The sequence below is a fragment of the Vulpes lagopus genome, chromosome 1, assembly GCF_018345385.1.
Source record: "Vulpes lagopus strain Blue_001 chromosome 1, ASM1834538v1, whole genome shotgun sequence".
NCBI classification, from domain to species: Eukaryota; Metazoa; Chordata; class Mammalia; order Carnivora; family Canidae; genus Vulpes; species Vulpes lagopus.
The window spans coordinates 78,654,540-78,666,987 of NC_054824.1; the positions used below are offsets into that span (position 1 = coordinate 78,654,540).

General features: G+C 39.9%; 1 protein-coding gene across 1 annotated transcript in view; it reads left to right on the top strand.

Moving 5' to 3' along the window:
- Positions 1-533: 533 nt before the first annotated feature.
- Positions 534-12,448, top strand: part of HSPBAP1 (HSPB1 associated protein 1) — a 66,798-nt gene continuing 54,883 nt past the window's right edge. The window contains exon 1 of the mRNA XM_041771904.1: positions 534-725. Within this exon, the coding sequence (XP_041627838.1) occupies positions 662-725 (64 nt within the window). The 5' untranslated portion in view covers positions 534-661. The remainder of the gene's footprint in view (positions 726-12,448) is intronic.

A 12,448-nucleotide genomic window follows, 5' to 3' on the forward strand; every position in this document is an offset into this window, starting at 1 on the left:
CCCAGGGCGTGACCCCGGAGACCTGGGATCCAGTCCAGCATCCGGCTCCCTGCATGGAGCCTGCTTCTCCCTCTGCCTGTGTCTCTGCCTCTCTCTCTCTCTGTGTGTCTCTCATGAATAAATCTTAAAAAAAAAAAAAAAAAAAGAACCAGACGGAATCATATTGTTGCCAGAAGGGCCAGGGAGGTCGGAAGAGAAGCGTGAGCTGTCCTGGTACCCACGGAGTCAGCGGAGGCGGAGCCCCATTCTAGGGCCCCACGCCCCACAAAACTGCAAACCATCCCCTCAAACTCCAAAACTGTTGGGAGGAGGAAAGCGCCAAGGCAGATGGAAGGACCCGACTGGAAAAGACGGGGAGCAGAAACTAAGGCTGCGACAACGAAAGAAAGATCTTACGGCCTGTGGGGAAGGTTCAAAAAAAAAAAAAAAAAGCGCCGGAGCCTAGACCACGTGCTGGCATTTCAGAACCAGGTCAATCAAAACAAACCTGCGTGGCCCCGCCCAGCGCGCGTCACGTGACGGGCGCGCCGCGGCGCTTCCGGGGAGCGTGGGAGCCGCCGGGACCACTTCCGGCCGCGCGGCCCGGGGGAGCCGGGGTCGGCGGCGCTCTGGAGGGGCTCTCGCTGCGCTGCCCACGCGTGTGGCCGGGGCGCGGCTGGCCATGGCGGCAGCCGGGGGGGCGACCCCCGACTCGGGCCCCGCCGCTGGAGCCGGAGAGGTGGAAGGTAGGCGCCGGGCTGAGGCCGGGCGGCGGGGGCTCGCCGCCTCTCCGGGGCCCGTGGCCTAGCGCCGTCCACGTGCCTCCCGCGCCGCAGGAACTGGAGGAGGATTTAGGGTGTTGAGGGGGTGCGTGGCCTCCTCGGTGGGGCATCCGGGCATCCAGCCCCCACAGCCTGCCTGTGCCGTTCACGCGTCTGGGTGCTTTGGTTTTTTGTTTTTTCTTTGTTTTATTGGAGTTCAATTTGCCAACATATAGCATGTCACCCAGTGGCGAGTGGTTTGAATGCGTTAAAATTAAGTGTTTTTTAAAAGATTTTATTATTCATGAGAGACACACACAGACACAGGCAGAGGGAGAAGCAGGCTCCATGCAGGGGGCCCGACGTGGGACTCGATCCCGGGACCCCGGGGTCACGCCCTGGGCTGAAGGCAGCGCTAAACTGCTGAGGCACCCGGGGACTATTTTTTTAATTTAATTTAATTTTATTTTATTTTTATTTTTTATTTTATTTTATTATTTTATTATTTATTTATTATTTTATTTTATTATTATTTTATTTTTTATTTTTTATTTTTTTATTTTTTATTATTTATTTTTATTTATTTTATTTTATTCTTTTTATTTTATTTTATTCTATTTTATTCTATTCATATTTTATTTTTTTATTTTTTATTTTTTATTTATTTTTTTATTTTATTTATTTATTTTTATTTTATTCTTTTTATTTATTTATTTTATTCTATTTTCTATTCTATTCATATTTTATTTTATTTTTTATTTTATTTTTTATTTATTTATTTTATTTATTTCTATTTATTTTATTTTATTTATTTATTTTATTTTATTCTATTTTATTCTATTCTTTTCATATTTTATTTTATTTTATTTATTTTTTATTTTATTTATTTTTATTACTTTATTTTATTTTATTTATTTATTTTTATTTATTTTATTTATTCTTTTTATTTATTTATTTTATTTTATTATTCTATTCTCATATTTTATTTTATTTTATTTTATTTATTTATTTTTAAAGATTCTCTTTATTTATGAGAGATGCAGAGAGAGAGGCAGAGACACAGGCAGAGGGAGAAGCAGGCTCCATGCAGGGAGCCCAATTAAATTTGTGAAAGAGGAGCCCACTCGAGGTAAATGGAAATATCTGGCTGTATTATGAACAGAGATTATGAGCTTTTTGTCAGGTTTTGGCGGAATCCGGCCTTAGATAACCAGCAGGGTCGGGTGGCCCATGTGCCTGAGATCCCTGTTGGCACCTTTTGAGTGGTTGCTTCCGTGCCTGGTGCTGTTCTGGGTACTGCCCCTGGGGATCGAGAGACTTTTGATTGTTTATCGTAATGTCTTTTTCCATTCTTCTTTTTTTATAGATTTTACTTATTTATTCATGAGAAAGAGAGAGAGAGAGGCCGAGACACAGGCAGAGGGAGAAGCAGGCTCCATGCAGGGAGCCCAACATGGGACTCCATCCCGGGTCTCCAGGATCAAGCCCTGGGTGGAAGGCGGCGCTAAGCCACTGAGCCACTCAGGCTGCCCATAATGCCTTTTTCCAGTTGAGTAACAGCCTAGAAAGTTGAAGAATGACTCCTAACTGGTAACACGGATAATAATACCAGGAGGTACACACCGGGTGGAGACTGTCACCAGGAGGGAGATCCCGGTGGGGGAAACATAACGTGCTTCAAGGAAGGGGTAGCTGGAGGTGAACCTTTAAAGATTGAATGGGATGGTGCCAAACTTAGGTGGTAGTGCTGGGGAGTTGTGGGAAGACAGCAGAAGACCCAGGATGGCTATGGTTGGAGATCAAATAGTCATGTTTGCCCAGAGTGGGAAATGACCAGTGCAAGCCCAAGAGACAATTATAACTTCCTCCTGGGGCAGCCCGGGTGGCTCAGTGGTTTAGCGCTGCCTCAGCCCAGGGCATGATCCTGGAGACCCAGGATCAAGTCCCACGTTGGGCTTCCTGCGTGGAGCCTGCTTCTCCCTCTGCCTGTGTCTCTGCCTCTTTCTCTCTGTGTCTCTCATGAATAAATAAATAAAATCTTTAAAAAAAAGTAACTTCCTCCTGTTTGACCACAGGCTCTTGTCTTTATAAACTCCGTCATATACCCTAAAGGTACAATTCTTGAACTACATCTGTACCTCACATTCGTTGATTCTTAACATTTTCTGTTCATCTGTATGTACTCCTTTATCCAGTTTATGACGCATGTTATTTTATATATAAATTTTTTTTTCATGATCTCTCCCTTGAAGATGCACTGTACCTTTGTCCCTCCCTGCCTTTTATTTTTCTGGCAGAACTTGTGCCCTCCTTTAAAAAAAAAGAAAAACTTGTGCCCTCGATGAACCCAACCTCTTGTCCTCCTTGCACCTGCGCTGACATGGCCAAATTTTGCTGGGAAAAGTCCTGTGCAAATTGATGACAGCATAAAATGAAAATGATAAACCTCATGAATGTGCAGTCAGCATGGGCCAGAGATCCTGTGATTCTGTGTCTGTGATAAGCTTACTTCCTCTGATGACAATTCCCCAAACTATATATCTTCTCTTCATCTCTTTGTTACTTTCAGTGGGTAACTTTACAAATCAGGTCAATTCTGCATCTAATTTGTCTTTCTCCTCTCCTTCACTATCAGACCCTTGTCCAAATCATCCACATTCTCACCTAAACCACTACTTTATCTTCAGGCCTCACGACCTGCTTTTTACCTTGTGCCCGTCCAATCCTGTCTCCGTGCAGCAGAAAAAGTAACACTCCCTTACTTAAAATTCTTCAATGAATTCCATTGCACTTAGAATACAATCCAAACTCATAACCATGGCCTACAGAAATCCTTGATGTGGGCTCTGCTGAAGTCTCCAGGAGCATCTGTTGTCACTCATTGCCCCCTCCTCTTCTTTTCACATAGTTGGCTTACCTAATCTTCAGCTTTCAGAGTATGTCACCACCTGAGTTCTTACCAGAACAACCTATCTAGGGCAGCCCTGGTGGCCCAGCGGTTTAGCACCGCCTTCAGCCTGGGGTGTGATCCTGGAGACCCCGGGGTCGAGTCCCACATCAAGTCCCAGGTCGGGCTCCCTGCGTAGAGCCTGCTTCTCCCTCTGCCTGTCTCTCTCTCTCTCTCATGAATAAATAAATCTTTTTTTGTTTGTTTGTTTGTTTTTAAATCTTTAAAAAAAAAAAAAAGAGCAACTTATCTAAAACTGTCATTGTAGTTTTCCCCTAACTCCTAACCATAGATAATCCTGCTCCCTTCATTTAAGTTATACAATCTGAAATTACTTGCTTGTTACTGTTTTTTCCACTTGAACTTAAGTACCTTGAGGGCAGGACCTACAACAGACCTACATCTGTTTTATTCACCACGTGTGTCCAAGTAGCAAGTACAATGCCCAGGCACATAGTGGGCACTTAATACATATTTGAGTGAGTGAATGAGTAAGGGAACTCTGCCAAGTCCAGGGGCAGGAGAAGAAAGAGCTTGGCATGGTCCAGGAACCACAAGAAGCTGGTATTAGAAGTGGTGAGAGAAGTGGGATGGTGAAGGACCACTTATACCAAGTTAAGGAGTCTGGACTTTATGACAGTAGGAGGCCTTTATTTTTCTTATCTTTTATTTTTCCATTTGAGAGTAGTCATTTATTAACTGACCAGATTACAAAAATAACCGTGGTAGATACCTTAGTCCATCCTTCTAATAAGAGTAGGACGCCTTTAAAGAGCTTTAGACAAGGGAGTAATATGATCAGATTTGATTTCAGGAGAATCACTGCTTGAACGGTGGAGGATAGATGGGAGGGAGAAAGACTAAAGGACAGATACTTAGCCTTTTAAGCCTCAGTTTTGTCCCCTGTGTAAAATGCATAGTTGCCATAAAAGTTAAAGGTAATTGTGGATCATCTAACATAGTGTCTGGCAGGAATTGCATATTCAAGAGTGGTAACCGTTTTTATGATTAATAAAAAGGCCTGCCACTGGTGACTGATGGATGTTGCAACTGAAAGAAAAGAAATTAGAGGGAGCTCTGGAGTTTTCCAGCCTGAGAAACTACATGTAAATTAGGAAACTGAGGAAAAGGAGATGGTTAAGAGTAATGTCTGAATGCATAGACTTTGAATATGGAAAGATGATACAAAAGATACCAAGCATGCAGCTGAGTAAGAAGAAGGTTTTTTTTTTTTTTTAAGATTTTATTTATTTATTCATGAGAGACAGAGAGAGGCGCAAACACAGGCAGAGGGAGAAGCAGGCTCCATGCAGAGAGTCCAACGTGGGACTCGATCCCAGGTCTCCAGGACCACACCCCGGGCGGAAGGTGGTGCTAAACCGCTGAGCCACCCGGGCTGGCCAGAAGGGTTTTTTTTAGACTTAGTATTCACTTTCCATAAATTCACCCTTTTAAAGTATGCAATTCATTGTTTTTTTTAAGTATGTTTACAAAGTTGTGCAGCCGTTACCACTATAATTCCAGAACATTTTCATCACACTGAGAAATCTGGTATCCGTTAGTAGTCATTCCCAATTAGACCCTCTCCCCAGCCTCTGGCAGTCACACTAATCTGCTCTCTGTCTCTGTGGATATTTGCCTACTCTGGATGTTCCTATAAATGAAATGATACAATATAGAGCTTTTTGTGTCTGGCTTCTTTCACACTGCATAATATTTTTAAGGTTCATCAGTATTGTAGCATGTATCAATACTCCATTCCTTCTTATGGCTGAGTGATATCCCATGGTATGGTAATACCACATTTGTCTATCCATTTATCAGTTGATGGCATTTGGGTTGTTCGCACTTTTTGGCTATTCTGAATAATAGTGCTGTGAACATTCATATACACGTTTTTGTGTTAACATTTTTTTTTTAGTTTTCTTGGGCATATATCTAAAATTGGAATTGCTAGGTCATAATTCCATATTTTACTTTTTGAGGAAACTGGTAAGTTTTTTTTTTTTTTTTAGAGAGCACAGTCATGAGAGAGGCCATAGAGAGAGGGGGAGAGCGAGAGAATCTTAAGCAGGCTCCGTGCCCAGAACAGAGCTCCATGCAGGGCTTGAGCTTACAAGCCTAAAATCATGACCTGATCTGAAATCAAGAGTCAGACACTTAACTGAATGAGTCACCCAGGTACCCCAGAGGAAACTGGTTAATCTTGAAGTCTTAAGGAGGGAAAAAAAATCTGATGAAAATATGGATTTGCTCCCCTGAAAAATGTGGCATGCACACACATTTTTGCAGGTGATTTCATATTTGTTTTTGTTTTTTTTTTACTTTTTTTTATTTCATATTTTTGTATTAGATTCTCAGCATCCTGTCTGGAACTTTCAACCCCATTTTTAAATTTATTTATTTATTTATTTGTTTATTTATTTATTTTCAGCCCCCCCATTTTTAACTGTCATCCTCCCTAGAAGCACCAGTTTGGGGCAACTGCTTATTAACATTACAAAGTAAGTTAAATAGGCAAAATCCTACCAGAAGAGAAGGCTTTGCTTTAAATTACATGAACAAAGGATTAAAAAGGTACATTCATTACATACATGATCCAAAAGGGTCAGTATGTTCAGGATAATGATGAATGCTGTGGGAGTCATAGGAAAGTTAATTTTTGAGCAAACTTATTACCACTCCATTATGAAAAAATATTTGAATGTATATTATAAACAGAAGACTACTTATACAGTGAGGTAGAAGACCTTGCTTTAAAGTAGTTTGTAAATAAAGTTTGAGGGAAAAAGATGCAGATAAGAAGAGCTGTAGTATAAAACATCCACAAGCAGGAAGGAATTAATTGGGAAGTAAAGTAAATACTACATACCTTAAGTTCTTTGGACCGAGAGAAGAAAGAACAAATGCAAATTGGATTGGTCTGTACTTCCTAGAGTAATCTGAAAGTTGGTATAGTTTGGACATGGAAAGGAATGGAAGAGGCCATTTCTGGCAGGCAAGGCTGGGAGAAGAAGTGAATGGAGATAAGCCTGAGTCACTTAGGGTCAGAGGGCAGGGAGGAAGGTGAGGAGACAGACTGGTTCCACTGGAGGATAATTGGTAGCAGAGAACACAGGGGAAAAGAAGAAAGATTGTGTCCATTGAAACCAAACAAGAGCAGGGTCAACCAGAAATGTTGAAGTGAAGAGGGAAATCAATGGGTTTCTATTTTCTAAGGAAGTCAGAGCAAGGCACCACAGACAGTGAGGAAGTAGAGGGAGGTATTAGGGATTTGAGAGTAAAGAGCTTTAGGATGGTTGCTCAAGGGGCAAGGGTGATTAGGCATCAACTAGTGATAACTAACACGCAGGGACCAGGAAAGGGACCTGGTGGAGGTGAGCATGAAATTGTGGAACTGATCCCTTTGTTTTGAGACTGTTTCTGATTATGCTCAAGAGCTCCTTCTGCAGCAGTAGAGAAAACAAGTGGTTAGTTTTAATATTTTATATACATTGCTAAAAATGAATTGTGTATTCAGAAAACATTTATTTAGCATCAGTTTATGCCAAACATTGTGCTGAGCTCTAGGGATAGAAATGTAATTGTCTTGCCTTCAAGGCTGTGATATTTTTTAAGTACCAACTTGAAAGTTATTAAAAGCAAAACATGATCATGTTGATAATCAAATAAATTGGAATGCTTATTTGAAAATAAAGGGGACCTTTTTTTTTATTTTTATTTTTTTATTTTTATTTATTTATGATAGTCACAGAGAGAGAGAGAGAGGCAGAGACACAGGCAGAGGGAGAAGCAGGCTCCATGCACCGGGAGCCTGACGTGGGATTCGATCCCGAGTCTCCAGGATCGCGCCCTGGGCCAAAGGCAGGCGCCAAACCGCTGCGCCACCCAGGGATCCCTAAAGGGAACCTTATAAATGTAAAATAAAGAACCATGTTACTGCTATTATAGCTTTAAGTTCATTTTTTATTTTTCAAGAAGATGATCTGTTTCTTTGGGGCATCTGGACGGCTCAGTCGGTTGAATGTTGCACTCTTGATTTTGGCTCAGGTCATGATCTCAGGTTGTGAGATCCTGTCTGATTTCAAGGGTTTCAGGGTCTGCAACTCAGCAGGGAGTCTGCTTGAGATTCTCTGTCCCTCTCCCTCTGTGCATTCTCCACCCTTCATGTGTATGTGCTCTCTCTCAAAATAAATAAATCTTGAAAAAAAAAAAAAAAAAAGATGATCTGTTTCCTCCTAAAAAGAAAACAACAAACATGAGATGAGTAGCACAGAGGATTTTTAGGGCAGTGAAAATACTCTGTATGATAATATAATGGTGGATATATGCCATTATATTTTGGTTCGAGTCCATAGAATGTACAACACTAACACTGAACCAGATAAACTATGGTCTTTGGGTGATTATGTTGTGTCAATTTAGGTTTATCCTGGTTAAAAAAAAAAAAAATGTACCATTTTGGTGAATGAGGGAGCCTATGCATTTGTGGGAAGGGGATATATGGCAAATCTGTACCTTCTCAATTTTATTGTAAACTTAAAACTACTCTAAAATGATTCTTAAAAAAACAGCCAACAACTATGAAACTACTCAATGTTAAGAATCAACTTAAATTCTGAGTGTGAGATATTATAGGATCACACATTGTTGGAGCTTTTCAGTGAAATTAAAAGTTGTAATTCTTTGGGGCACTTGGGTGGCTCAGTCAGTTTAGTGTCTGCCTTTGGCTCAGGTCATGATCCCAGGGCCCTGGGGTTGAGCCCTGTAACAGGCTCCCTGCTCAGTGGAGACCCTGCTTCTCCCTCTCCCTCTGCCTCTCCCCCTGCTTGTTCTCTCTCTTTCAAATAAATAAATAAGTAAATAAATAAAATCTTTTTTTTTTTTTTAATTGCAATTCTTTTAATCTGATGCTACCTTTCAGACTGAGGTTCTTTCTTTCTCTTGAGCTCTGGTAATTTTAATTGTAGCCAGGTTTATGCCTTAATGAAGAGAAGAATATACTCAGTAACTCTTCTAGTCTTTCCTGAAATGAGTAAACATTTATTTATTTATTTTTAAATTTTTAGTTCTTATGTTTTACTAGATTTCATTTTTTTTTTAATTTTTATTTATTTATGATAGGCACACAGTGAGAGAGAGAGAGAGAGAGAGGCAGAGACACAGGCAGAGGGAGAAGCAGGCTCCATGCACCGGGAGCCTGATGTGGGATTCGATCCCGGGTCTCCAGGATCGCGCCCTGGGCCAAAGGCAGGCGCCAAACCGCTGCGCCACCCAGGGATCCCAATGAGTAAACATTTAAAATGGAGTTGGGAAGCCCTTAAGGGGGACCTCTCATGCACATGCAGTGCTCCCAGCAACCTATATTATCAGCATGAGGAAGGTAGATAAGAATTAACTTAATAAGACAGGATACTTTTTTCTCTAGGAATTTATCTCCTGCTTTTAAGAAAAGGAAGATCTGGACGCCTGGGTGGCTCAGCGGTTTAGTGCCTGCCTTCAGCCCGGGGCGTGATCCTGGGGTCCCAGGATCGAGGTCCGCATCAGGCTCCCTATATGTGGAGCCTGCTTCTCCCTCTGTGTCTTCCTCTGCCTGTGTCTCTGCCTCTCTCTGTGTGTCTCTCATGAATAAATAAAAATTAAAAAGATAAAAAAAGGAAAAATCCCTCCCTGCCCCAACAACTCACTAACCACTGCTCACAGCCAATGAGAAACTCCCACAACCTCCAACTCTTGTTCTTCTCCAATGAACCTTTGTTTAAAACTGCCTAATTTCCTCCTAAAGTCAGTTTGCCTGTCCTGAGTTGTAATTCCTCTTCTATTCCCAAATAAGCTCATTTTCATGGTAAAATAACTGGCTGTGGTTGACATTCCCAGAGAAATATCTCATTCCAGAGTTATTTGAGTTTTATACTTAGATAGCTGATATTCCTATTTGACCTGATACTCCTCGGTTGGAGAGATGCCATACTCTCTATGTCATTTTTTTTCTCACTGAAAAAAAACATGGCAGAAAGAGGCAGGAGAGTTTAAAGAAAAGCAGAGAGGTCTGTGTAAAGAATTTCCATGCGAGAGCATACATATAATTCATGTGTAGGTAAATACTTTATATTTGGTAGGGACAGATCACAAAAAAATTACACTTCGAATTTTTTAACTGTGGTAAAAAACAACAAAATTTATCATCTTAACCATTTTTAAGAGTAAATGGTGTTAAGTATATTTACATTATTATGAGACAAGAGTTCTAGAACATTTTTGTCTTGCAAATCTGTAACTTTGGACTCAGTAAACAACTCATCTTTTCTCCCACCCCTCAGCCCCTGGTAACTGCCATTCTAGTTTTCTGTTAAGGCAAATATTTTAGATACCTCATGCAGGTGGAGTAATACAGTAAGTCTCTTTGTGACTGGCTTTTTTCACTTAATATAATATCCTCAAGGATCATCCATGTTGTAGCACATAACAGGATTAACTTCCTTTTTAAAGCTGAATGATACTCCATTATATGGTGTCAATGGATGTTTGGGTTTCTTCCATCTTTTGGCTATTACGAATGTGTAGCTATGAATATGAGTATGCAAATCTTTTTAAGAATCTGCTGTTGAGGGCCATGTGGGTGGCTCAGTGGTTGAGTGTCTGCGTTTGGCTCAGGTCGTGATCCTGGGGTCCTGGGATAGAGTCCTGCATCACGCTCTCCCAGGGAGCCTGCTTCTCCCTCTGCCTGTGTCTCTGTCTCTCTGTGTCTCTTCTGAATTAAAAAAAAAAAAATCTGCTGATGAATATTTTTGATGAATAGTTGGAGAAAATAGCCATTTTATTTTAAAATGCGGAAAATTTACTTAGTGGAATTCTGAAGAACTAGATGGAAACATTTTGGTAGAAGTTTTGAAGATACATTGGAGCATTTTAAAGAACTTTAGCCTGAGACACTATTCTTTCTAGAATTAACTTCACTTAAAATATAGATTTATTCTTCCTTGAAGTTTAAGATAAGTACTACTTTTGAACTTATAAGTGCTATTTATGAGTTCTGGCTCAATAAATGGATTAAAATAAGGAGGAGAAGATCATTTTCTGGCTTGACTGGGCAAGAGTTACAAGCATAAGAGAATGGGAAGAAGAAGCTGTTGAGTGTCCAATGTGTAACTGTCTTCTGTTCCCAGTCTGAACCTGCTTGGGTGTTCATTATCACACCAAGCCTTAGTATTGGAAAGATAATGTCACAACAGCCTCAATACTTCTGGTTATGGTTTCTTCAGTGGCACCACCTTCTAGACCTTGAAGTTCAAAGCGTTTATGACTAAACCCTCATCATTTTACTTAAACATTATATTAACTTTCAGGGGAATTTTCTTGATTTGTACTGACTTTTTAAAATAGTGACGGATAAAATAAGAAAGTATCATTGGTGGTATTAGTTTTACAATTCGATCTTAGTACGAATATAGTATTTTGTTAAATAGTACTTGCATAATTCCATCAGTGTTTTTCTAATGTGGCCGAGATGTTCATTATTTTTTACCTTAATATCTACCATTCTAGAAGTTTTTAAATTTCTTTTATGTATATACAGAGTTGTCAAATTGACGAAATTGTGATAGGTTTACATGTTTATATTTAGAAATAATTCAGCTCACCATGCCAGGACCTGGTTTTGTGACCTACTCTTCTGTCACCTTCTGAAAGCTTTTATTTTTTTTAATGATTTTATTTATTTGAGAGAGAGAGTGGAAAAAAGCAGGGAGGGGGAGGCAGAGAGAAGCAGACTCCCCACTGAGCAAAGAGCCCAACTTGAGGTTTGATTCCAGGACTCTGGGATCATGACCCCAGCCAAAGGCAGATGCTTAACTGACTGAGCCACCCAGGTGCCCCTTTTGAAAGCTTTTAAATAAGATTGTAAAAAAAAAAAAAAAAAAAAAAAAGTCATAAAATCTAATAAAATTTAAAGTTTTATAGTTATTAACTTTTCTATTAAAATTATACCAGACATGAGAGATGATTTCATTTCAGTTTCAGGATCTTTGTCTTAGTTGTGTTCTATCATTAAGAATGAATTCTGGAAACTTAGTAAGTTTTCCTTATTCTCATCTTGAATTCTAAATCTCAGATACAAATACAACCCAGGTATTAATTGATGGAAGGCAGATTCCTAACAAATTCAGAGAAATTAGGTTTCAAATTATTTTGCAGTTTGCATTCATTAAAGAGAAAAATTGCTGAGAATAAGGCAGTTTGCTTTTTGATCATGTTTCCCTGTCTCCAAAGAATTAGTTGAAACCAAAGCTGTAATAAATTGAATAACATGTTACATATAGAGGGAGAAAAGACTGTTGTGCAACACCAAGATCACCAATCTTTTTTTCAGCAGTTTCTAAGTCATTTCATTAGAAATTGCTGCTTGCTTCATGTTTAGACCCAAGTACACTTATTCTTTAAAGGCTGTCAAGATTGCTTCAGAATTTTTATAGCTCTTTGCAAATATTTCTGGCTTGGAGTGACGGAGTGCATCCCTGGGCTCTTTAATTAATACAATGTAGATTGCATTCTTCTTTAATGGAAGTTGTAACACTTAAATTTGTTAATTTAATGGCCCAGTTCATTGTTGATTAAACTATCAGAAACCAAATTACTTTTATCTCACAACCAGCTGATTGTTTTATTTCATTGATAGGCTTGAGATTCTGTAAATATGCTAATTTCTTGTTATGGTGAGCATCCTCTTGCTCTGCTCTACACACACTTTTATAACACTTTTTAT